The 18,373-nt window shown below is 38.6% G+C and overlaps 1 protein-coding gene across 2 annotated transcripts in view; it reads left to right on the top strand.

Moving 5' to 3' along the window:
• Window positions 1-18,373, top strand: part of PTAR1 (protein prenyltransferase alpha subunit repeat containing 1) — a 61,490-nt gene that overhangs the window by 31,855 nt on the left and 11,262 nt on the right. Inside the window, exons 5-7 of one of the 2 annotated variants that reach the window (XR_007122135.1) lie at window positions 1,137-1,350; window positions 7,880-8,178; window positions 10,526-10,560. Coding sequence is in view for 1 of the 2 variants with exons in the window: in XM_047698777.1 (XP_047554733.1) it covers window positions 1,137-1,350; window positions 7,880-8,178; window positions 10,526-10,868 (856 nt within the window). In the remaining variant the exon portion in view is untranslated. Of the gene's footprint in view, window positions 1-1,136; window positions 1,351-7,879; window positions 8,179-10,525; window positions 14,141-18,373 lie in introns of those variants that run through there. The other variant, XM_047698777.1, reaches the window with a different exon arrangement.

The following is an 18,373-nucleotide window of genomic DNA, read 5'->3' as shown; positions in this document are numbered from 1 at the left end:
AATGAGATGGTGTGGGCTGGCTTCCTGGGGTCAGCGGGGAAATTCTTCAAAGAAATCTGTTTTCGGTTTACTAAGCCGCTTACAACTTTTCTTAAATCCTGAGCATTTTTAGGATCTTAGTCAGTTTGAGGTATCTTCACTATGATCTTGCCTTTGGCTAGCACTGCAGATCAGCTGCTTCCATGCTGGTTGTTTTTTCTTAGTAGGAATTGGGATAGCACTTCAAAGAGGCCTGTGGTTGTGTGTGTGGAGGTCTGGAAAGGAGCGGTGGCTGGGGAGGGCAGTGTTGAATATGCATTCACCAATTTCTAGGCTTGTCTAATATTTTATATAAAGCAAGCTTTTGTTTTATAAGTTAAGTAAAAAAAACTTCTATTTGAAAATGACAAAATGAGTTTTCTTACTCAATTTCTAGTAACTTCTGGGTTGGAAATTTTTAATCTAAAAGAATGCTTCTTACGAGAAAATACTTATAAAAACTAAGCACGTTAAGTGGCCAGAGATGCTTTTTTAATGCTTTTCATTTAAATAAGTGTGCTAATGAAAATCTTAGACAAGGGAAATATTTGTGGATAAAGACATTTTAAAACCTCCTCATAGTTGTAACTAATTATATTGTATTTGTGTCCTCCCAGATTCTTTGCTGTAACATAGAAATCCTGCTTAATGAAAGCAGTCATAATGCAGTTTCTTGTTTGCGGCAAATACACATAGGGTGAGGCATGCGAGTGTAATTAAAGATGTGAACTGTGACTCCTCCTCTGGCATTTACCAGCCATTACTTAATATCCCCACCACCACGCAGTCCCCCCTCCACATTCGCACCTTGTCTTTGCATTTTCTGGCCAAGTGGAGTTTCTGAGTTGTTATATTGGAGTTGAGGCATTCTCTTTCTGACAAATTTTAATGTTCTAGAAAGGTTTCTCTTTCCTCTTTGTCCTTTCTTCCCCCTCCTCCCCGTCCATGCTGCTGAAGTTAATTACATCTTTAAAAACAAAAACAACAGAATAATCCCACTCCCCCAAAATTGGGCTCATGGACAGGGATTGTTTTGCGCTGTTTTGCATTTTGCATTGTTTTGCACCTCTCCGGTTTATGTTCTTTCCTCATTTTCATTCCCACATGTACCTTCACAGGCGATGGGTGCTACAACAGCTCATTCAGGAAACCTCCTTGCCTTCCTTTGTGACGAAAGGAAACTTGGGAACAGCTCCTGCAGAAAGGACACAGAGACTGACCCAAGAAGAGATGGAAGTCTGTGGCGAAGCAGCAGGCAGATACCCGAGCAACTACAATGCCTGGTCCCATCGCATCTGGGTTCTCCAGCACCTGGCCAAGCTAGACGTGAAGGTAAGGCTGTTCTTCGTCTCCCGAGCCACATTCCCTGTCTGCCCTTTAAATATTCTGACAGTAGTTCCTCCTCAGAAGAGCTTTTAAGGAGGAAAGTAGAGGAACTAATGACCTAGCGGCGTGGGAAGGATCTAGCAACTGATCCCTCCAAGGAAACCCCGGCAATTTAAAAAGTTTGCATTTCTTACCAGTGCAGTTTCTGGCACTCTTGGGGTTAGTATATTGGTAGAATGAGGACAAGTTTAAGCAGTAAGAAGACTGAGCATAATTCCTTTTGCGCTGAAACAGGAAGGGATTATTAGGCCTTATAGCGCTGGAATTGCTCTTTCTTAGTGGTCTCTGCTTGTGTGACTTAATGTGCTGAATCAGCTGGCTGCCTTCTCACCATCTCCTCTCCTGGGGAGGGAAGAGACCTCACCTGCTGTTCCCAAACTTGCCCAAGTCTATAAATTCCATTAGGATTTCTGAGTCCCACCCCAGGCCTACTAAATTGGGGAGAGGGAAGGATTTAAGATCAGTATTTTTCACGGGGCCCAGGGGGTTATCTGGAGACAGAGCTGAATTGGAAGCTATCATAGCCTAGACCCTTCAGTTTAGAAATGAGGAGATCGAAGTTTCCAGAGAATGTTAATGGCTTAGACTTAGCCACAGTTGCGTCACTTACTATTCATCAGGACAAGAACCAGGTATCCTTTTCTCCTTCTTACGTACTATAGCTTCTCTATATTTTTCTTCACTTCTTACGTTTCAGTGCTGTAAGAATGTAGGGCCCTGCTCTGAGAGCTTCTCAGGCTTGAGACGACTTAAAGGGGCCAGAATACCTCAAGTGGTACTTTCAGATTAACTGGGAAGCATTCTCTCCTTTCATTCACCAGCCCCTTCCTTCATCCCCCTCTCCCCACTCTGTGTCCTAGCCAGAGATTCCTCCAGGGTAAATAAGAGTTTTCATTTCTGGGGAATTTTAAGCCAACAGTTCTGGAAGAGTAGCCCTTCCCCCCGGGTTGTGTGTTTCAGGAGGGGAGGCCCCTTAAAGGAGTGGAAAGAGCAAAGACAGAATCCTACTGACCTGGCTTCACATTTTGGCCTTACTAGCTATGTGTGAAAAGTAAGGCTTTCATGTTTCATCTGTGAAATACCAGCTCCACTGCCTGCCTCAGTGGATTATTCTGACAATTTGAGTTCATGTGTGTAAAGTACTGGGCACCTAATAGAGGCTTACTGTATTTTAGTTCCTTTCTCTGTGCCTCACAGATAGAAGGTTTAGGTAAAACTGACTCCCAGTTTGCTCGATCAACTCAATGTAATTTATTCATGAAAAAGTACTGAAACCCTTTCATTCCCAGACAATGCCTTATATGCTGGGTGTGGCATAATGACAGTGAGATTGCTCTCAACAAATTGAAAATCTAGTTGAGGAAGTGGATACCAGCACTCACAAAGCACTTTGACCCTTGCAGGAGCTGAGGGAAGCACAGGGGACAGTGGGAGCACAGAAATGGCTTCTCATCTAGGCTGGGCTCATTGGAAACAGCTGCCAGAAGGAAGGCTGCTACATTGTCAGGAATCCGGAGGAACAAGTTCAAGTCATCTGGCGGGATGTGGGAGATAGGGGAGTTCTTACGGAGTCTGGTCATCTCAACTCCACAACTTGATAGTGTGTAGGGGCTGGGAAGGTGCATGGGGACTGAGTATAAAGAGAAAGGCAGAGTCCAGGTGAGCTGAACGGTCTTTGGAGACCTGCCTGCCTTGATGTGGACCCTTTAAAGTGGCATTCCCTTAAAATCAAGAACACGGGGGTAAAGTGAAATTCTTGTTTTTTTGCAGCTATCTGATGTTGAAGATAACAACTCATTAGTGGTGTGTTGATTCAGCAGCCTGAGTCCACTGCTAGGCTCACATGTTGTCCACCGGCTGTGCCCTGCCCTTGGTTGAGCTCCATACTCTTCCTTTCCCCCTGCCACTGCAGCTGTCTCAGTGAAGAATGCTGAATTTGCACAATCCTCTTTCTGTTCTTAGAAGCCACTGGGCCCAGCTAGGAGATTATGCCCTCCTGTGCTTTGTCTGTTAGAGGCAGTCATCACAGAAGTACCACGGGTCTAAAGCAGCTTAAAAGTACATATAAAATGAGCTGGCATCTTTTTACTTGGGAAATTTTAAATGATTTTTTTTTTTAAGATTTTATTTATTTGAGAAAGAGACAGCACAAGCTGGGGGAAGGGGCAGAGAGAGGGGGAGAAGCAGACTCCCCACTGAGCAGAGAGCCTGATGTGGGGCTCAATCCCAGGACCCCAAGGTCATGACCTTAGCCCAAGGCAGACATTTAACTGACTGAGCTACCCAGGCACCCCCCAAGAAAATTTTTTTTAAAGTGCTGGTATACAGCATTGATAAGGCTATGAAAGCAAGCATCGTAGAAATTGGTGGGATCTTACTGAAGGACAGAATGGCAGCATTTATCTGACTCTACAAAAAAAGTTGTGTTCTTTCTCATCTAGGATTTCTGCTTATGGGAATTCATCCTAAAGAAATACCGGGAGGTACAGTATGGTGGTGTAGTAATTAAAGGCTCCACTCATTGGTCAGACAGACCTAATTTGAATCCTGACTATACCACCATTTTGGTTTGTGGCCTTGGAGAAATTTCTTAACCTCACTAACTTTTAGTTTCTTCATCAGTAAAATGGGACAGGTGAAAGAAAATTCCTACCTTACTGAGTGATGTGAATTAAATGGAAAATCCACGTAAAGTGGCCATCAGAAGTGCTCGTACTAAGTGTTCAATAAACACAGGCTATTAAATATGAAAGTTTGATATATAGAAATGCTAGTTATAATAGTGGAAAAGTAGAACCAGTCTAACCCTCCAATAATAACAGATCAGTTACATTGCAGTTCACCACGTATTGGAATATTTTATTGTTACTAAAAATTATATTTTGGAAGAGTATTTTTTTTTTTAAGATTTTATTTATTTATTTGACAGACAGAGATCACAAGTAGGCAAAGAGGCAGGCAGAGAGAGAGAGGAGGAAGCAGGCTCCCTGCCGGGCAGAGAGCCCGATGTGGGGCTCGATCCCAGGACCCTGGGATCATGACCTGAGCCGAAGGCAGAGGCTTTAACCCACCGAGCCACCCAGGCGCCCCCTTGGAAGAGTATTTAAAGAAAAAGTTCAGGGGCGCCTGGGTGGCTCAGTGGGTTAAAGCCTCTGCCTTCGGCTCAGGTCATGATCTCAGGGTCCTGGGATCGAGCCCTGAATCGGGCTCTCTGCTTAGCAGGGAGCCTGCTTCCTCCTTTCTCTCTGTGCCTGCCTCTCTGTCTACTTGTAATCTCTGTCTGTTAAATAAATAAATAAAATTTTAAAAAAATAAAATAATGAAAAAGTTCAGTATAGGATAAGAATCTTTAAAACTAAATATGAGATGGCCCTAATATAATTTTTTAATATATTATTAGCTTTGAATGAGATCTTAGTGTTTGGAGCAGTGCTTGGCATATTGTAACTGCTTAACATATATACACACACACAGTGCTATTACAGATATATTGGCTTGTGTTTCCATAATATATACACGTATTCATTTTCTAGTAAAAAAAAAAAAAGAGAGAGAGAATAAAGAATTGTGAGCAGTGCTAGAGGATGAAATTACGAGTTTTTTATTTTCTGTTTTATTTTCTGTGGTGAGTGTGTGTTTTAGGTAGATATTTATTTAAGTAAATTTTAAAATAGCCTCATTTGTGAGGGTGGGGTGAGAGGAAAAACTCAAAAGTTGAACAGAATTTATTACTACCAGCCAATTAAAAGTTGATAATGATATGTCACCTGAGAAAGCACACAGGGCCATTTCTGCAAAAAAAAAGACATACAGATGGCCAGTAAAGACATGAAAAGATGTTCAGCATCATTAGCCATCAGGGAAATGCAAATCAGAACCACAGTGAGATATCATTTCATACCAAGTAGGATGGCTGAAATGAAAAACAAGTTAAAAGTGCTGACAAGCTTGTGGAGAAACTGGGACCCTTATACATGCTGGTAGGAATGTGAAATGATGCAGCCGCTGTGGAAAGCGGTTTGGTATTTCCTCAAAAAATTAAAACTAGAATTACCACATATGACCTTGCAGTTCTACTCGCAGGTATATATCCCACAGAATGGAAAACTCGTTACAGCAGTGTTTGTAACAGCATAATTTATAATAGCCAAAACAAGTAACAACTCAAACGTCCAATATCTGAGGAGTAGATAAATGCAGTGTGGTATATCCTTACAATGGGATGTTATTCAGTCATAAAAAGGAACAAAGTCCTGATATGTGGATGAACCTTAAAAACATGCTGATGGCAAGAAGCCAGGTTGAGAATGCCCATCTTCTATAATTTCATTTATATGACATTCAGAATAGGCAGAGCACATTAGTGGCTGAAGGGAATGGAGATTTAGGGGACCCTTAATAGGACTCCTAATAGGAATGTGGGAGGTGATGAAAATGTTCTGAAAAGAGACAGCAGTGATGGCTGCACAAGTCTGTATAGATACTGAAAACCACCAGTTTATTTTTCAACTTCAAAAACTGGTTCTAAAGTAAATTAGGAAGAATAAAACTTCAAGAATAGCTAAGAAAATGTTGGGAAACAATATTGTTTACATCTCTGCGCCTTTTGATTTTAGTAAAAAAAAAAATGCCCCAAAATTCCTGTTGAAGTTTCTTTTCTCATTTAGTATGCCTCTTAAATATAGGAAGGGCAAAGAATATAGTGAATTTTTCTCTTAAAAAGTCTGAGAAAATTTTTAAAGGAATTACATTTATATTGAAAATTTATCATATATGTGCTTTTTTTGTCTCGAAATTAAAATAATTGAAAATTTTACATATAGGAACACGCAATAAGAAATAATCTAAAGGTTTTTCATGTTACGTAAATTCCTTTGAAACAGTTTTGTACTCTTTTCAATCTCTATTAAGAAACCCTACCAAACCAGAATTAAAAAGCTGATGTATTACTGCCTAAATATCCTGCAGGTTAATTCTTCAAAGATGTAATAACCTCAGGGTTAGTATATATTTTTCTAAGGTGGAAGTTTATCTGGTGCTGTTTTGCTCACCATTTTAATCAAATGAACAGTCTTGTTTGCCCTTTCTCAGAGATTCACTAGCTCTGGAACAAACCTATTTGGCTTTGAATAAACTCATTAGAATTTAAAGGAGAGGCTTAAAGCATTTCACTGATATATATCAACTGTCCTTTGCTGGGAGTAATCTTGTTCCTCTCTACTAGTCACTTAATTCATCAAATTGTTCAGTTCAATCGTTGATTCATTCATAAAATACTTATGTGTTCACTCTGATGCCATTGAGTATAGAATGTTGGAAGCATTAATTAGGAATGAATAAATATCTTCAACAACTTACAGAATTTAGTGGGGATGAAAAGATGTGCAGACATTCTATATGTATAGTAGAGCACACAGGAACCATGGAGGTTCAGGAGAGGGAGAGATTTCTTCTAGGGAAGAAAGGAACCGTGAGGAATGGAGAGGACTCTCGGTATGAGAGAAGGCATTGCCTGGGACCCTTGAAAAGCAGATAGAGGAGGAGCACTTGGGCTTTGTGCTGTTTGTATTATTCACTGCTGGCAAGTATATGTCTTTTTTACTTAACTGGTCTGAAAGTCCTCTAATGGCATATGGGAGGCCCTCAATATAGCTTTTGCTGATCAGAATCCATTTGCATTTGCTGCTTGTCCAAGACACTGCCAAATAATTTATTTTTTCATAACTGCTGCTTTTCTTTTTAATCATTCCATTTGAAGTTGCTTAGTTTGCAGGATTGATAATACAAAGACTTAATTCGCTGCTGAATTTTGTCTCCTCTACTTAAAAAAAAAATCATTTATCATTGATGTTAATTGAGTTTGAGATGAATAGTGAAAATCATGCGCTCTTGAAAATTCCTGTTACTAATGCATCATATTTTTGTACTAAGCCCTCAGAGTTAATAGTGAACAAAACTGACCGTCTCTGCCCTCATGGCACTTACAGTGAAGAACAAATAATACAATAAATCAGTTGTTTGACAAATAATAAGTTAGATATTATAATGTTCATTAAATATTAAAGTTCATCAAAGTAACCTTTGAGTTTATATTTTCTCTCAACATCAGCATTCTTGTAAATAAACACCCTAATGTTCATCATTATTTTAGAATAGTTTTTCTATGTATGTGCCAATCAGAATGTGATTGATCAAGGTCCAGAGAAAGAATGAAAAATAAGTCCTTAAATTGTGTATGTCTGTGTGTGTGTGTATATACATACACACGTCTTACAACTTTATTAGGGAAAGGGGAAACTAGCCTTTACTGAGCTTACACTGACTGACACCACTGTGTTGGACATTGTATACAAAGTATTGATAGAAACAATGTTACCAAAAAACACAAGGAACAAATCAAAGAGAAATGCAAAGCATTAATGGAGAAATTCCTTTGGCAGTTCCTCTTCTCACTTCTCTTTTTTCTTCCTACAAGATTCTTCTTGATGAACTCTCTTCTACTAAACACTGGGCATCCATGCATGTTTCAGACCACAGTGGATTTCACTACCGCCAGTTTTTGTTAAAGTCTTTGATTAGCCAAACTGTGATAGATGGTTCTGTATTGGAGCAAAACCCTTTGAGAAGTGAGCCAGCTCTTCTAAAAGATGAAGAAGCAGCAGCTTCAACAGAGGAAGCGAGGATAAATCTTCCCCGTCTTCTAGAAGAAGAAGTTGAATTCAGCACTGATCTTATTGATTCCTACCCAGGACATGAAACCCTTTGGTGTCACAGGTAAGAGGACGGAAAATCTATTTTCTGCATGGAACTGCTTGAGTTCATGAGAGCTGTAGAAGGTCTTCTGTCTTCCGCCTGCCTGCTCAGGTGGTAGGTAACTGATCGTGGAGCTTTGCATGAATTCAGAGGAGTTTATGCTACCATCCTTCTTCCTCGTGATCTTCAATATGAGGTTCCTCATGCAGATCTCTGCCTAATGTTTATGTTGGGGCTATTCAAGCTTGACTGTCCAACAGAGTAGCCTCTGTTACTTTCAAACTGTGAACAGAAGTTTCTCAACTCTTTCCTTGGAGATTCTTATATAGATATAGATCTATCTATCTATCTATCTATCTGGGATGGAACACTGCCATCTAGTCTTTAAAAAAACAAAAACCAAAAAAACTTAACAGGTAAATTTGATGCAGAGTCGGATGTAGACCATTGATTAGGCCTTGAGAATAGTTAAGCTTATTGATAGTCTGCAAATTAAGTTTCCTTAAGTATAAGCTCTTGACACACAGGGCAGGATTATGAGGAAGCAGTGAAAGAAATGAACAACCTCATAATGTGGGTTCTGAGTACATTTGACCTCAAAATAACTGTCATACTGGGATGAAGTCCAGGTGTGGGAACCCCCTGATTGGTTCTTTTTTGAGGCATCTCCGTCTCTATAAATATGGATTCTATTTCAGACTAGAGGATTCTGTTTATAAACAAAGGACTTGCTGTGCCAGGCAGGAGGTAGGCATTTTAAGTATTTGTATGTTTTTATATTTTTAGAGTTGCTGAGATTTGCCCCCCTTTTGCCAGTCTAGTCTATCTTGTAGGCTCTTTGAGGAGATGCGTTCAGCTGCTGCTTGTATTTAGAAGATGGAAGACTCCCCTCTTTGGCACCTTCATGAAAAATATTTTTCTCGTAAAAATAAGACACTCTTCCTCTACATTTTCTAGAGAGAAGATCTTAACTTCCATATTGTTTTGGCGTTAATAGATTTCTGTTGCTATTCTATATTTAGGTGCATCAGTAGCAAGGCTGAGAAAATTTAAAAATTATATTTGTGTTAAGAGATAGCTATTAGCAGAAGTCTTCTATAAAGATTAATTGAAATTTGGGGTGAGGCATGGGGAGAAGTGACAGTTTAGATGACCTCTATATTATACAGGCCAGTTTCTGGCTCTTCATTCATTGCACTGAGGCACCTTATCTGTTCTTTAAGTTTTATCCTCTATAAAATAGGTAAATCATATGCCCCCTGTTTACTCCAGAATATGCTGGGAAAATGAACAGAATTCTCTTTCAAGGGCTTAGAGTTGCTAATATAAATAATGAGATAGAACAACCTAGAATCTATGTAGTTTACCAGTTGTGAACAGGAGATGTGCACCCCCACTGAGTCAGAATTTTTGCAGATTAGACACATAGATCTTCACTGTTAACAAATAACTCCTCAGTTGTTAAGCATCTGCCCTTGGCTCAGGTCATGATCTCAGGGTCCTAGGATGGAGCCCCACATCAGTATCCCTGCTCAGGGGGAGTTTGTTCCCGCTCCCCCTGCTTGTATTCCCTCTCTCGCTGTCTCTCTGTCTGTCAAATAAATAAAATCTTCAAGCAAACAGACAAAATCAAATAATTCTGGAGGGGCCTAAGGGCAGGAGAACTGCTCTCCTTAGAGGAAGTGCAAGAGCTGTGCCTTTTACATGCTTTGCTCAGAGCCCGGCACATCCCTAATAAATAAATAATCTCATTCATTTATTTAATGAGACTGTAGTGGTGGGTTTTAGGAAAAGGTCAGTTGGTTTTTAGATAATACATGTTCTTACTAAAGAAAATACAGAAGATAGAGGCCATGGACTAAAAGCCTTTGGATGAGCTGTTTAATCCCCTTGTTCCTAAATCACTTCTGTTTAGGATATCAGTGAAGTTAATTTTTGCTGCTGTTTTGTTTTTTAATAGCAGAAATTGGGCTAAGACCTATTTCTCATTTTGTATTGTGGTTACAAAGAGTAACAATTCCAAGTGATTAGCATCATCTCAGTCAATGGTGTAAAAATCCTTTGGGGTCAAAAAAAAAAAACAAAACCCCAAAACCCTTTGGGGTCATATGTAGGATTCTTTCTCACAAACAGTCCAGTAATCTGGGCTTGTAAGACTCTGGTCTAAATATGCAGAGACTTAGGTAATTGTTCCTCCTCCCTGCCTCCAGGTAACTCTGGTCGCTGAGGGGGGGCAGCAAACTGAGCACTATATGTTTTGAAATTATCAACTTATTACTATTGTGTTTTTTTTCTCCCCTGAAAAGCTTGACTTCACGATAATGATTTTTCTTCTCTGTGTTCCCTTTCTCCCCCTCCTCTTTCCCAGGCGGCACATTTTCTACCTTCAGCATCACTTAAGTGGTAGGTTTCCTCACAGTGTGACCCAGTTGTCACCTGCAGACAGCCCTGGGGGGACTCTGAGTGACTTGCACCTCATCCCAGCAGGCCCACACATGTCTCAGGCCATGGAGGTGGATGGGCTGAATGACTGTAGCAAGCAAGGCTATTCCCAGGAAACCAAACGCCTGAAGCGGACCCCAGCTCCTGACTCCCGGGGCCTGGAAATGGAGCATAGGTTCATCGATCAAGTATTGTCCACCTGCCGGAATGTAGAGCAGGCCAGGTTTGCCAATGCCTACAGGAAATGGCTGGTTGCGTTGAGTCAGTGAAAGAGGTAGATTAGTTCTGCGAGGTCACCCTTTTAGTGCAATATTGCTTTCCTTTCTTCCTTACATAGTTGCATGAACTGTTTGCTATGATGTGGTCTTCATCTTTAGGTTAAAAGTCCGTAGTAAATGTTTCATTTATTTATTTTGTTAAGAACTGGCATTCCTTTGGGGATAAAATAACTGTGTAGTTTCTTCCTGCTAAACAGTGAGTCTTAATTTTTTTTTTCTTAACTTCTCATCCTTTATGTTTCTATACGTGTAGCTTCTTCTCATTTGGTTCTCCTGACTGGTTCACAGACACGTCTACCCCACTCGGTGCAGTTGCTGCATAGGCTGGGTTTTTGTTTGTTTGTTTGTTTTTAATTAAAAATTTATGTTGTTCGGCTTTAGAATAATACAAGCTCAAAATTACTCATATCTAATTTGTTTTGAAAATCAAGTGGCCAGATAGATGGATTTGTGAAAATATAAATCATTTCTCTTTCTCTATTCAAGTTATTGACCAATGTAACCAAAGTCAGAAGTATTGGAATTTATATAAAAACATGCTTCTAATGTGTAATCCATTTTAAAATGGTTATTTTAAAAGAAAAATGAATTATAAGAGTTTATGTAATTACAGGACTGGGAAATTATTTTTATTACTAGTTTTGATAGATTCTTTTTACCTCAAATTTGGTACAGGCCAAAAACACTCAAGTTAGCCCATATAAACATCATTTGTTGTTTAAACCTGAAATGTCATTTTTAGTTCCTACTACTTATTTCCCTTTTAAATTCGCCATGAAAAGTGGGGAAAATATGCATGGAAATGTATCCATAAAAATCTTTCTTTTTAAAAATTTAAGTTCCTGAGGATACACTTAAACTACAAAATTTTTATGAAGTGATTGTTAAAAGTTTGCTGGTAAATGCCAGAGGAGAGAATAGCTTTTGAAGATTAGTTCTTCAACCTTTGTTTTAAAAAAAAAAACAAAAAACAACTTAAAGACTTTGATATTAAACTTATCAGGGATGAGGTACCAAAGTAGCCACCTCACAGCTATATCTTATCTTTTTAATAATAAGGGCTGGGTTTTTCAGGTCTGTGAGGCAGGGTGGGAAAAGGGCCTGGTAATGTTTACTTTCTTAATATATTTTCCCCCATGTAAATGGTCTATGTTTGTTATTTCCTCTCCACATATCCTTTTCTTTATTTTCCCAATCCATTCCATATTTTTTGACACTTTCACTTTTGTATGTTTTTCCTTAATTGTCTTATTTTGAGGATGTGTACTGAACATACTCTCTGTCCTCTTTCCAGTGAGTTTCATACCCCATTAAACACACATACACACACACACACACACACACACACACAAAATACTAAAATGAACTGCCCCTCTAAAAGTTCCCCTAATGACAGAAACTGCCTATTGTCCTATATGTGTGCGGAATGTACTAGTGGCCTAAGTAAGTGTGACCGCCGTACTTTGCTTGCTCTCCTTTTTCCTCACTAGGTCACCTGTAGGGTGAGGGGACAGACCTAGGGAAAGGCAGACCTCTCCTGTCTTCTATTATGGAAACCCTGGGCTTGAGAGAGGCACACTGCCTTAAGTTTAGGAGAAGAATGAGTTCTTTTTGTGCATCATGATTTTGATGAGTAGCAAACTGTCTGGTAAGACTTAAGAACACCAGAAAAATTGTTCAGCCTGCGTCTTGGTAGACAGAACCTGCTTTTCTCTCTTGGGGCAAAATTAACCTTTTATAGTTTTCATAGTATTTAGGTAAGAAAATAACTATCATTTTGAACATAATTCTGTGGCCCTTTGTGGACAAAGCATATTTTGAATCAAATACCTCAAGGTCTACCTAGACCTCTATGGATAAAACCATTAGTTTGTGATTTTCAGCACCTGCAGGGCATGGTGGGGAGACCACACAGAGAGGGCATGAGAGTCAGCCCATTCCCCTAAATACATGCTGTCAAATCCTGGCCTCACTCAGTTTACCTTTTTTCCACACATCAGTCTGAGTATCCCAAGTACTAGGGCTTCTTATGCTTTGATGTGAGAGTGTCAGGACAGGAGTAGAGACAAGACCCTATAAAACATCAGCTCAGTTTGATCGCGGCCCCACCTTTTTATAGCCTCCACCTTTGATGTGATCTGTCTTCATGTGTTTTAAGGCCCTTAATCCACCCCTTTATGAAGCCATGCAGTCCTATAAGATACCTTGGTCTCTTGTCTTCCTAATAACGTTTTGAGTAGGGAGTAAAAATACAAATATCTAAAGGATATTTACTGTTTGTGACTTTTATGTGCTACTTTATTTCTAAAATTTGCATTTTTCAAGTGTTCATTCACAGAAGAACCTAGTATTGCCCTATCTGGTTGTGTTTTTCTCTAAATGGTTGACATCTACACTCATTAGCTGGAGTGTGGTAACATCTCTGGATGAGTTTATGCAGTGGAAAGGTGTGTCTATTTTCAGGGACTTGTCAGTCTTTTTTTTTTTTTTTTTCTTATAAATAAGTCATTGTCAAAAAGATAGTTTGGACTGACACACATTTCATCAAACTTCCATTGGGAGAATAGTAGGCTATGGTACCTTCCTGTGGATCAAGAATACTACCGACAAGCCAAAAGCAATAAGATCTGTAAATACCTCCACCACCACCTTCCTCCCTCATCCCACCTTTTTTTAAGTACACCTATTTTGTTAATATGGTGTTCCCACATTATACTGTGTGCCTTGCAAATTGTGAGGACTCATTAAATATTTATCAAATTAATAAATGATTAACTGTTTGACGAAGGGAAAGATTGATCATGAGTAATGCATAGAATGAGTTATGATTGAGAAATTAACAGATTAGAGCAATGGATTGTGAATGAATGATAGATTCTCGATTCATGATACTTCAGGTGAGCTTTTACATACACAGTAAGGTAGTTTAGATTTTTTTCTTCATTTAACTACCTTGTTTAAGCTCATTAAATCCCAGCCAAGAAATGCAGCTCTATAATTATGAAATAACTGTACTTTAAATATATATTAAAAATTCACAGAACGAAGCTCGTTTGCATTAAGAACACTACTTTCTGTTCATTTATAATATTAGAGGACAGATCTTGCCAACAGAGCCAGAGACACTGGGGCATTTGAAGAAATTCTTTGATTTCAAAGACTTGGTGATCTGTATTTGTGCCTGGATAGTCATTTTATGCTTCTCCTTTTCTCCTCCCCAGCTTGAATTGTGGACCTTTTAGGTATTTCTTAAACCTATATAAGTCATTTTTTTTAAATTTTAGGATTAGTTACCTGTTAATATCCCTTTTTTCTTTTCTAGGTTTTAGCATTTTCTATTCCCTCTTTGGAAACCCTGGGCTCAGACTCTAAATCATATCCCTTACTCCTGTGGTACGGTTCTAATTAAATTCAGGACTTCATTGTTAATAGGATAAAACCTATACAAGTTGTCACCCAGAGCTATTTAAATATTCAGATGAGGGCTTATGTGACACAAGATAGGAAAACAAAAGTTCCTGGACTTTTCTGTGGCAGTTGATAGGAAAGCGTATATGGTGGTAGACTTTGTGTGATTTTCACGTATTCAGGTAGTGTCAATTCATGCTTATTATATAAGGAGAACTTTTAATATTGTTGAGAACAAATTAAAAGTAATAATTTTCTGTAGCACAATATGGTATCTGGCATGGGCTAAATATAATTTAGGAGTACAACTGCCTCTTGCTGTACAACAGTGTAATCTCTTAGTCCCTCTTAATTATAGAAGATACTAAAGATTTAGTTAAAAAAAGGAATAACATATATTCTTTTTTTTGCAGAAAGTTTTTTGTAAGCTTACAGTTATTTTGTTACTAGAAAATTATATTTTAGAACTTTAAAGTATTTAAAATATTCTAGAAAATTTGAACAGCATTATTAACTTGTGTCTTCTGAGTAAATGTCTCAAACAGAACCGTGCAGACCCTGGTACTTGGCGTGCTGCCACCTCCCCGTGCCTACATGTACTCTCAGTGTGCTCCTATTGAATGGAGGTGTACGTGGAGGCACAAGAAGGCATAGGTAAATTCAGGGGCATGAAGGTAGTGGGCAGGAAAAAAATCAACCCTGAAAATTCTTGTCACACTATGTCTTTTAAAAAATAGCTAAACATACTGTGTTAATTTGAGTGCCTTTCTTCTTTCTAGAGGGAACAAGATTATATTTAATGTTCAGGTAGAAAACAAAGGATGGAAGTTTTATCAAACAGTTGATTGTAATTCGTTACATTGATTCCAGTTGTTAGGTCTGGTCCTTGGAGTTTGTGTCCTTTCATTAGATACTGATATGAGCAGGTAGGATGCTTTGGTTTGTATTTCTTAGTTAGCATTTTTAAGCACCCTACCAAGAAGAATTCATTCTTTTCCTGTAGCAACTAACTTTTTGGGGGTCGGAGGCATTGTATTTAGAGGTAAGCATGTGTGTAATTAAAGATAAGCATGAAGCCTGGGCAGCCCAGGGTCAAGGGAAGGAGTGGCACTGTGCCCTACAAGAAGGCCAAATGATTGTTCTAAATGAATCTTTTGCCTCGATTTAAGGACTTTTAAGTATTCCCTTCCAAATTCCATGTTGAAGGAAAAAAAGTAAATACTAAGATGAAATTTAAAATGTGGCATGTTGTATTTGGGTATGGAGAGGGGAGAAATAGAAATTCCCGATTTCAAGATAGCAAATAACTTGTAATTTCATAAAAATATACAGCTAAAGATTCCAAAGTGCTTTTCCGAGGACTGTTGAATAATATATTCCTAAATGGCAGCAATATGTCATAGTTTATAGTGGAGACAGAAAAACATTGTGTCAGTTATAGATCTGGGGTGTGTGTGTGTGTGTGTGTGTGTGTGTGTGTGTGTGTGGCAGGGTGTGCCTCTGGCTCTCAATTTGGACATCTGTATTCTTGTTAGGCCATGTTAACACTTAAAACCAAACTCTTTGCTCAAAAAAAAATAGAGAGCATTAGCTTAGTCTGGAGATGAAACTTTGTGCTTCCAAGAATATTAGCTCTTTATAGGTTGTGCTTTTTGGACAATAATATGGTTCACAAAGCTAACCCTGGCATTTCTTTCATTAATCTGTTATTCCTCAGGGTGTAGAAGATTTAGTAAATTTAGGACAAAATTTTATATTCAGTGTCAAAAAAAGAAAAGGCAAAAATACGCTAAATATATTAATAGCTCTTAAAACTTTAGTATAGATAGTATTTTTTATAAACCACTACCAGTGCAGTAGCTCCTAGACGCTCTGTGACTGCCTCATTGTTCGTCTCGCTGCTTCAGTCCCTGTGGCCCTATGAATGTTCTCTTACACGTCTTCTATGGAAACCATTTCTGTAATCTATTGTTTTCCACGTTGGGCAGAAGTTGGGAGTGTTTTAGTTGACATCATTCTGTTTTTGGAAATACTGTTCAGAAAATTACTCTTGGTTTTCAACCTGACAATTGTTTTGGTTCTTAAAACTTCAGCTTCCCTGAAAGAAACCCTGCTCATGTCCAGTACATCGTATTGTGCCTGGTACCTTGCAGGGATCCAACAGGTCAGAATTGCTGAAGGCTAGAAAGTAGCTTACCTCTGTGTCCTCACATTGCCCACATTCTCAGCTTCAGGAGAAACACAGTATTGTGCTGAAGATACACAATTCGGCTCAAACATAAAAGGCAAGGTATACAGCTGCACAAAACACCGTAAGTGAAATTCAGATACTTTGAAGGCATGTATGTGTGCGTATTCACATACATGTATGTATGGACATTTAAATGAGATTTGGAACTTGAACTTATATAGTGATTTTATAGAGAATTTTATTTAAAGGGTTTTTATTTTTGTATTTGCTTAAAGTGCTCCTATTTAAAGGTAGTTTTCTTTATTAAACCAGCCCCCTCAAGCAAAGTTAGAAACCTAACACAAGTGCCATTTGCCTGAATTAACCAGAGATATTTGTGTAGACTATTATTCTGTCTTTGGATGATTATCAACCATGACATTCTGGCTTTTCTTCCATATCTTTAGGGAATCGGCCTTAATTTTATGTATGGGCATCGCTTCCTCAAAGTACTATATGGCGTTCTTCAAATGTTAATTTATCCCTGTAAAGTGATTAGTAATAAATCTGAGGTTTTTTCATGCCCTAGGGATGAACAATTTCACATGTTCAGATAGTGACTCACACGGCTTTCTATTGGAAATGCTCATATAGTATCTTCCCTCACTGGTGTCATCTTGTATTTGAAGCAGGTGTTTTTTTCTTACTGGTTAAAGAATGAGTATAGACTGCAGTCATAGTAGGTGCTCAATAAATAGTCAATTATTCATCTGCCATCAAACTAACAGTTATCTTTTCATGGAGGAGTATATTTTTAGAGTAATATATGCTTGGAACTGAAAAACTGTATCATTTGACATGAATTACTAGGCTTATTTAGGCTGGAGTTAGTAACATGCGATACAAATACTTTTGTGTAGAACATGGTCTGAAGGTAGGAGATGGGAAAAGTTTAAGCAGTATCTTTTTGTGCAAGACATTAGTAAATGTGAGTAAATGTCCTAATAGGCTGCTGAACTCGAGAGGGAATGGCTGTAGACTTCTGCAGTCAGCTTCTGCATTGGTATACCTAGTATGACCTAGTATTACCTGTCTTAGGTACTGCTCATTTCTCCCCAGATCTCAGTTGCTTTCCAGTGTCTTAAAAGTGGTAGTGGTGAAATGTGAAGTTATTTTCAATAACCTGTACTTCCTTGTTTTCTCAGAGCATCTTTAATATGAGGGAGAAATTTTTATGAATGATATTTGTTTTAGAATCTCTTAATTTGTGGCTTTCAGAGCGTTTTTGACAGAGCTTGCCCAATGTGAACACATGTAAACAGTTTAAAAACAAACATTCCACCCTGAGCTGGGAAGAACAGAGTGTAGCACCAGTGTAATTGGGCATTGCCTCCTGGCGAGGTTCTTGATGCCTGACTGTGATGCTGGCTTCTGACTGTGGTGATCACTGTCAGTGTTCTAGTTTGATGTGTGTTGTTCCTAGGAGAAGGACTAAATGGGTTCTAGATTAACTTGTACTTGAGACGGACAGAATAAAAATGATGTGGTATAAATATGCCCGATATTTATGCACACTACTACAAAAACAAAAAAACAGAGGAGGGGAAGAAAATGATAAAAGGTCAGTGATTTTTTTTATAGCCTCTAAAAAATTTTTTTTAATCCAAGTCTCTTGGACACTAAGCGGTTGCTTACTTTATTTAACCCTGCGGGACTTTAATTTACCGGATGGCTCTCAGATACCATGTGTACTCTGCTATTAGAATGGACCATGTGTATGAACTTTACATTGTTGACGAGTTTCCAGAAATGGAGTATTTAGTTTGCAGTTGATGTTGTTTTAAGATCTTCCTGTAGGTTATGGTTAAATGGACAAGTTACATATCTGATCTGTGGTGCAAAGGCAGATCCTGGGCAT

Source organism: Lutra lutra, chromosome 13 (assembly GCF_902655055.1).
Source record: "Lutra lutra chromosome 13, mLutLut1.2, whole genome shotgun sequence".
Classification (NCBI taxonomy): Eukaryota; Metazoa; Chordata; class Mammalia; order Carnivora; family Mustelidae; genus Lutra; species Lutra lutra.
The sequence above is the reverse complement of the archived record's forward strand: the minus strand, read 5'-3'. Positions and strand labels throughout refer to the sequence as shown.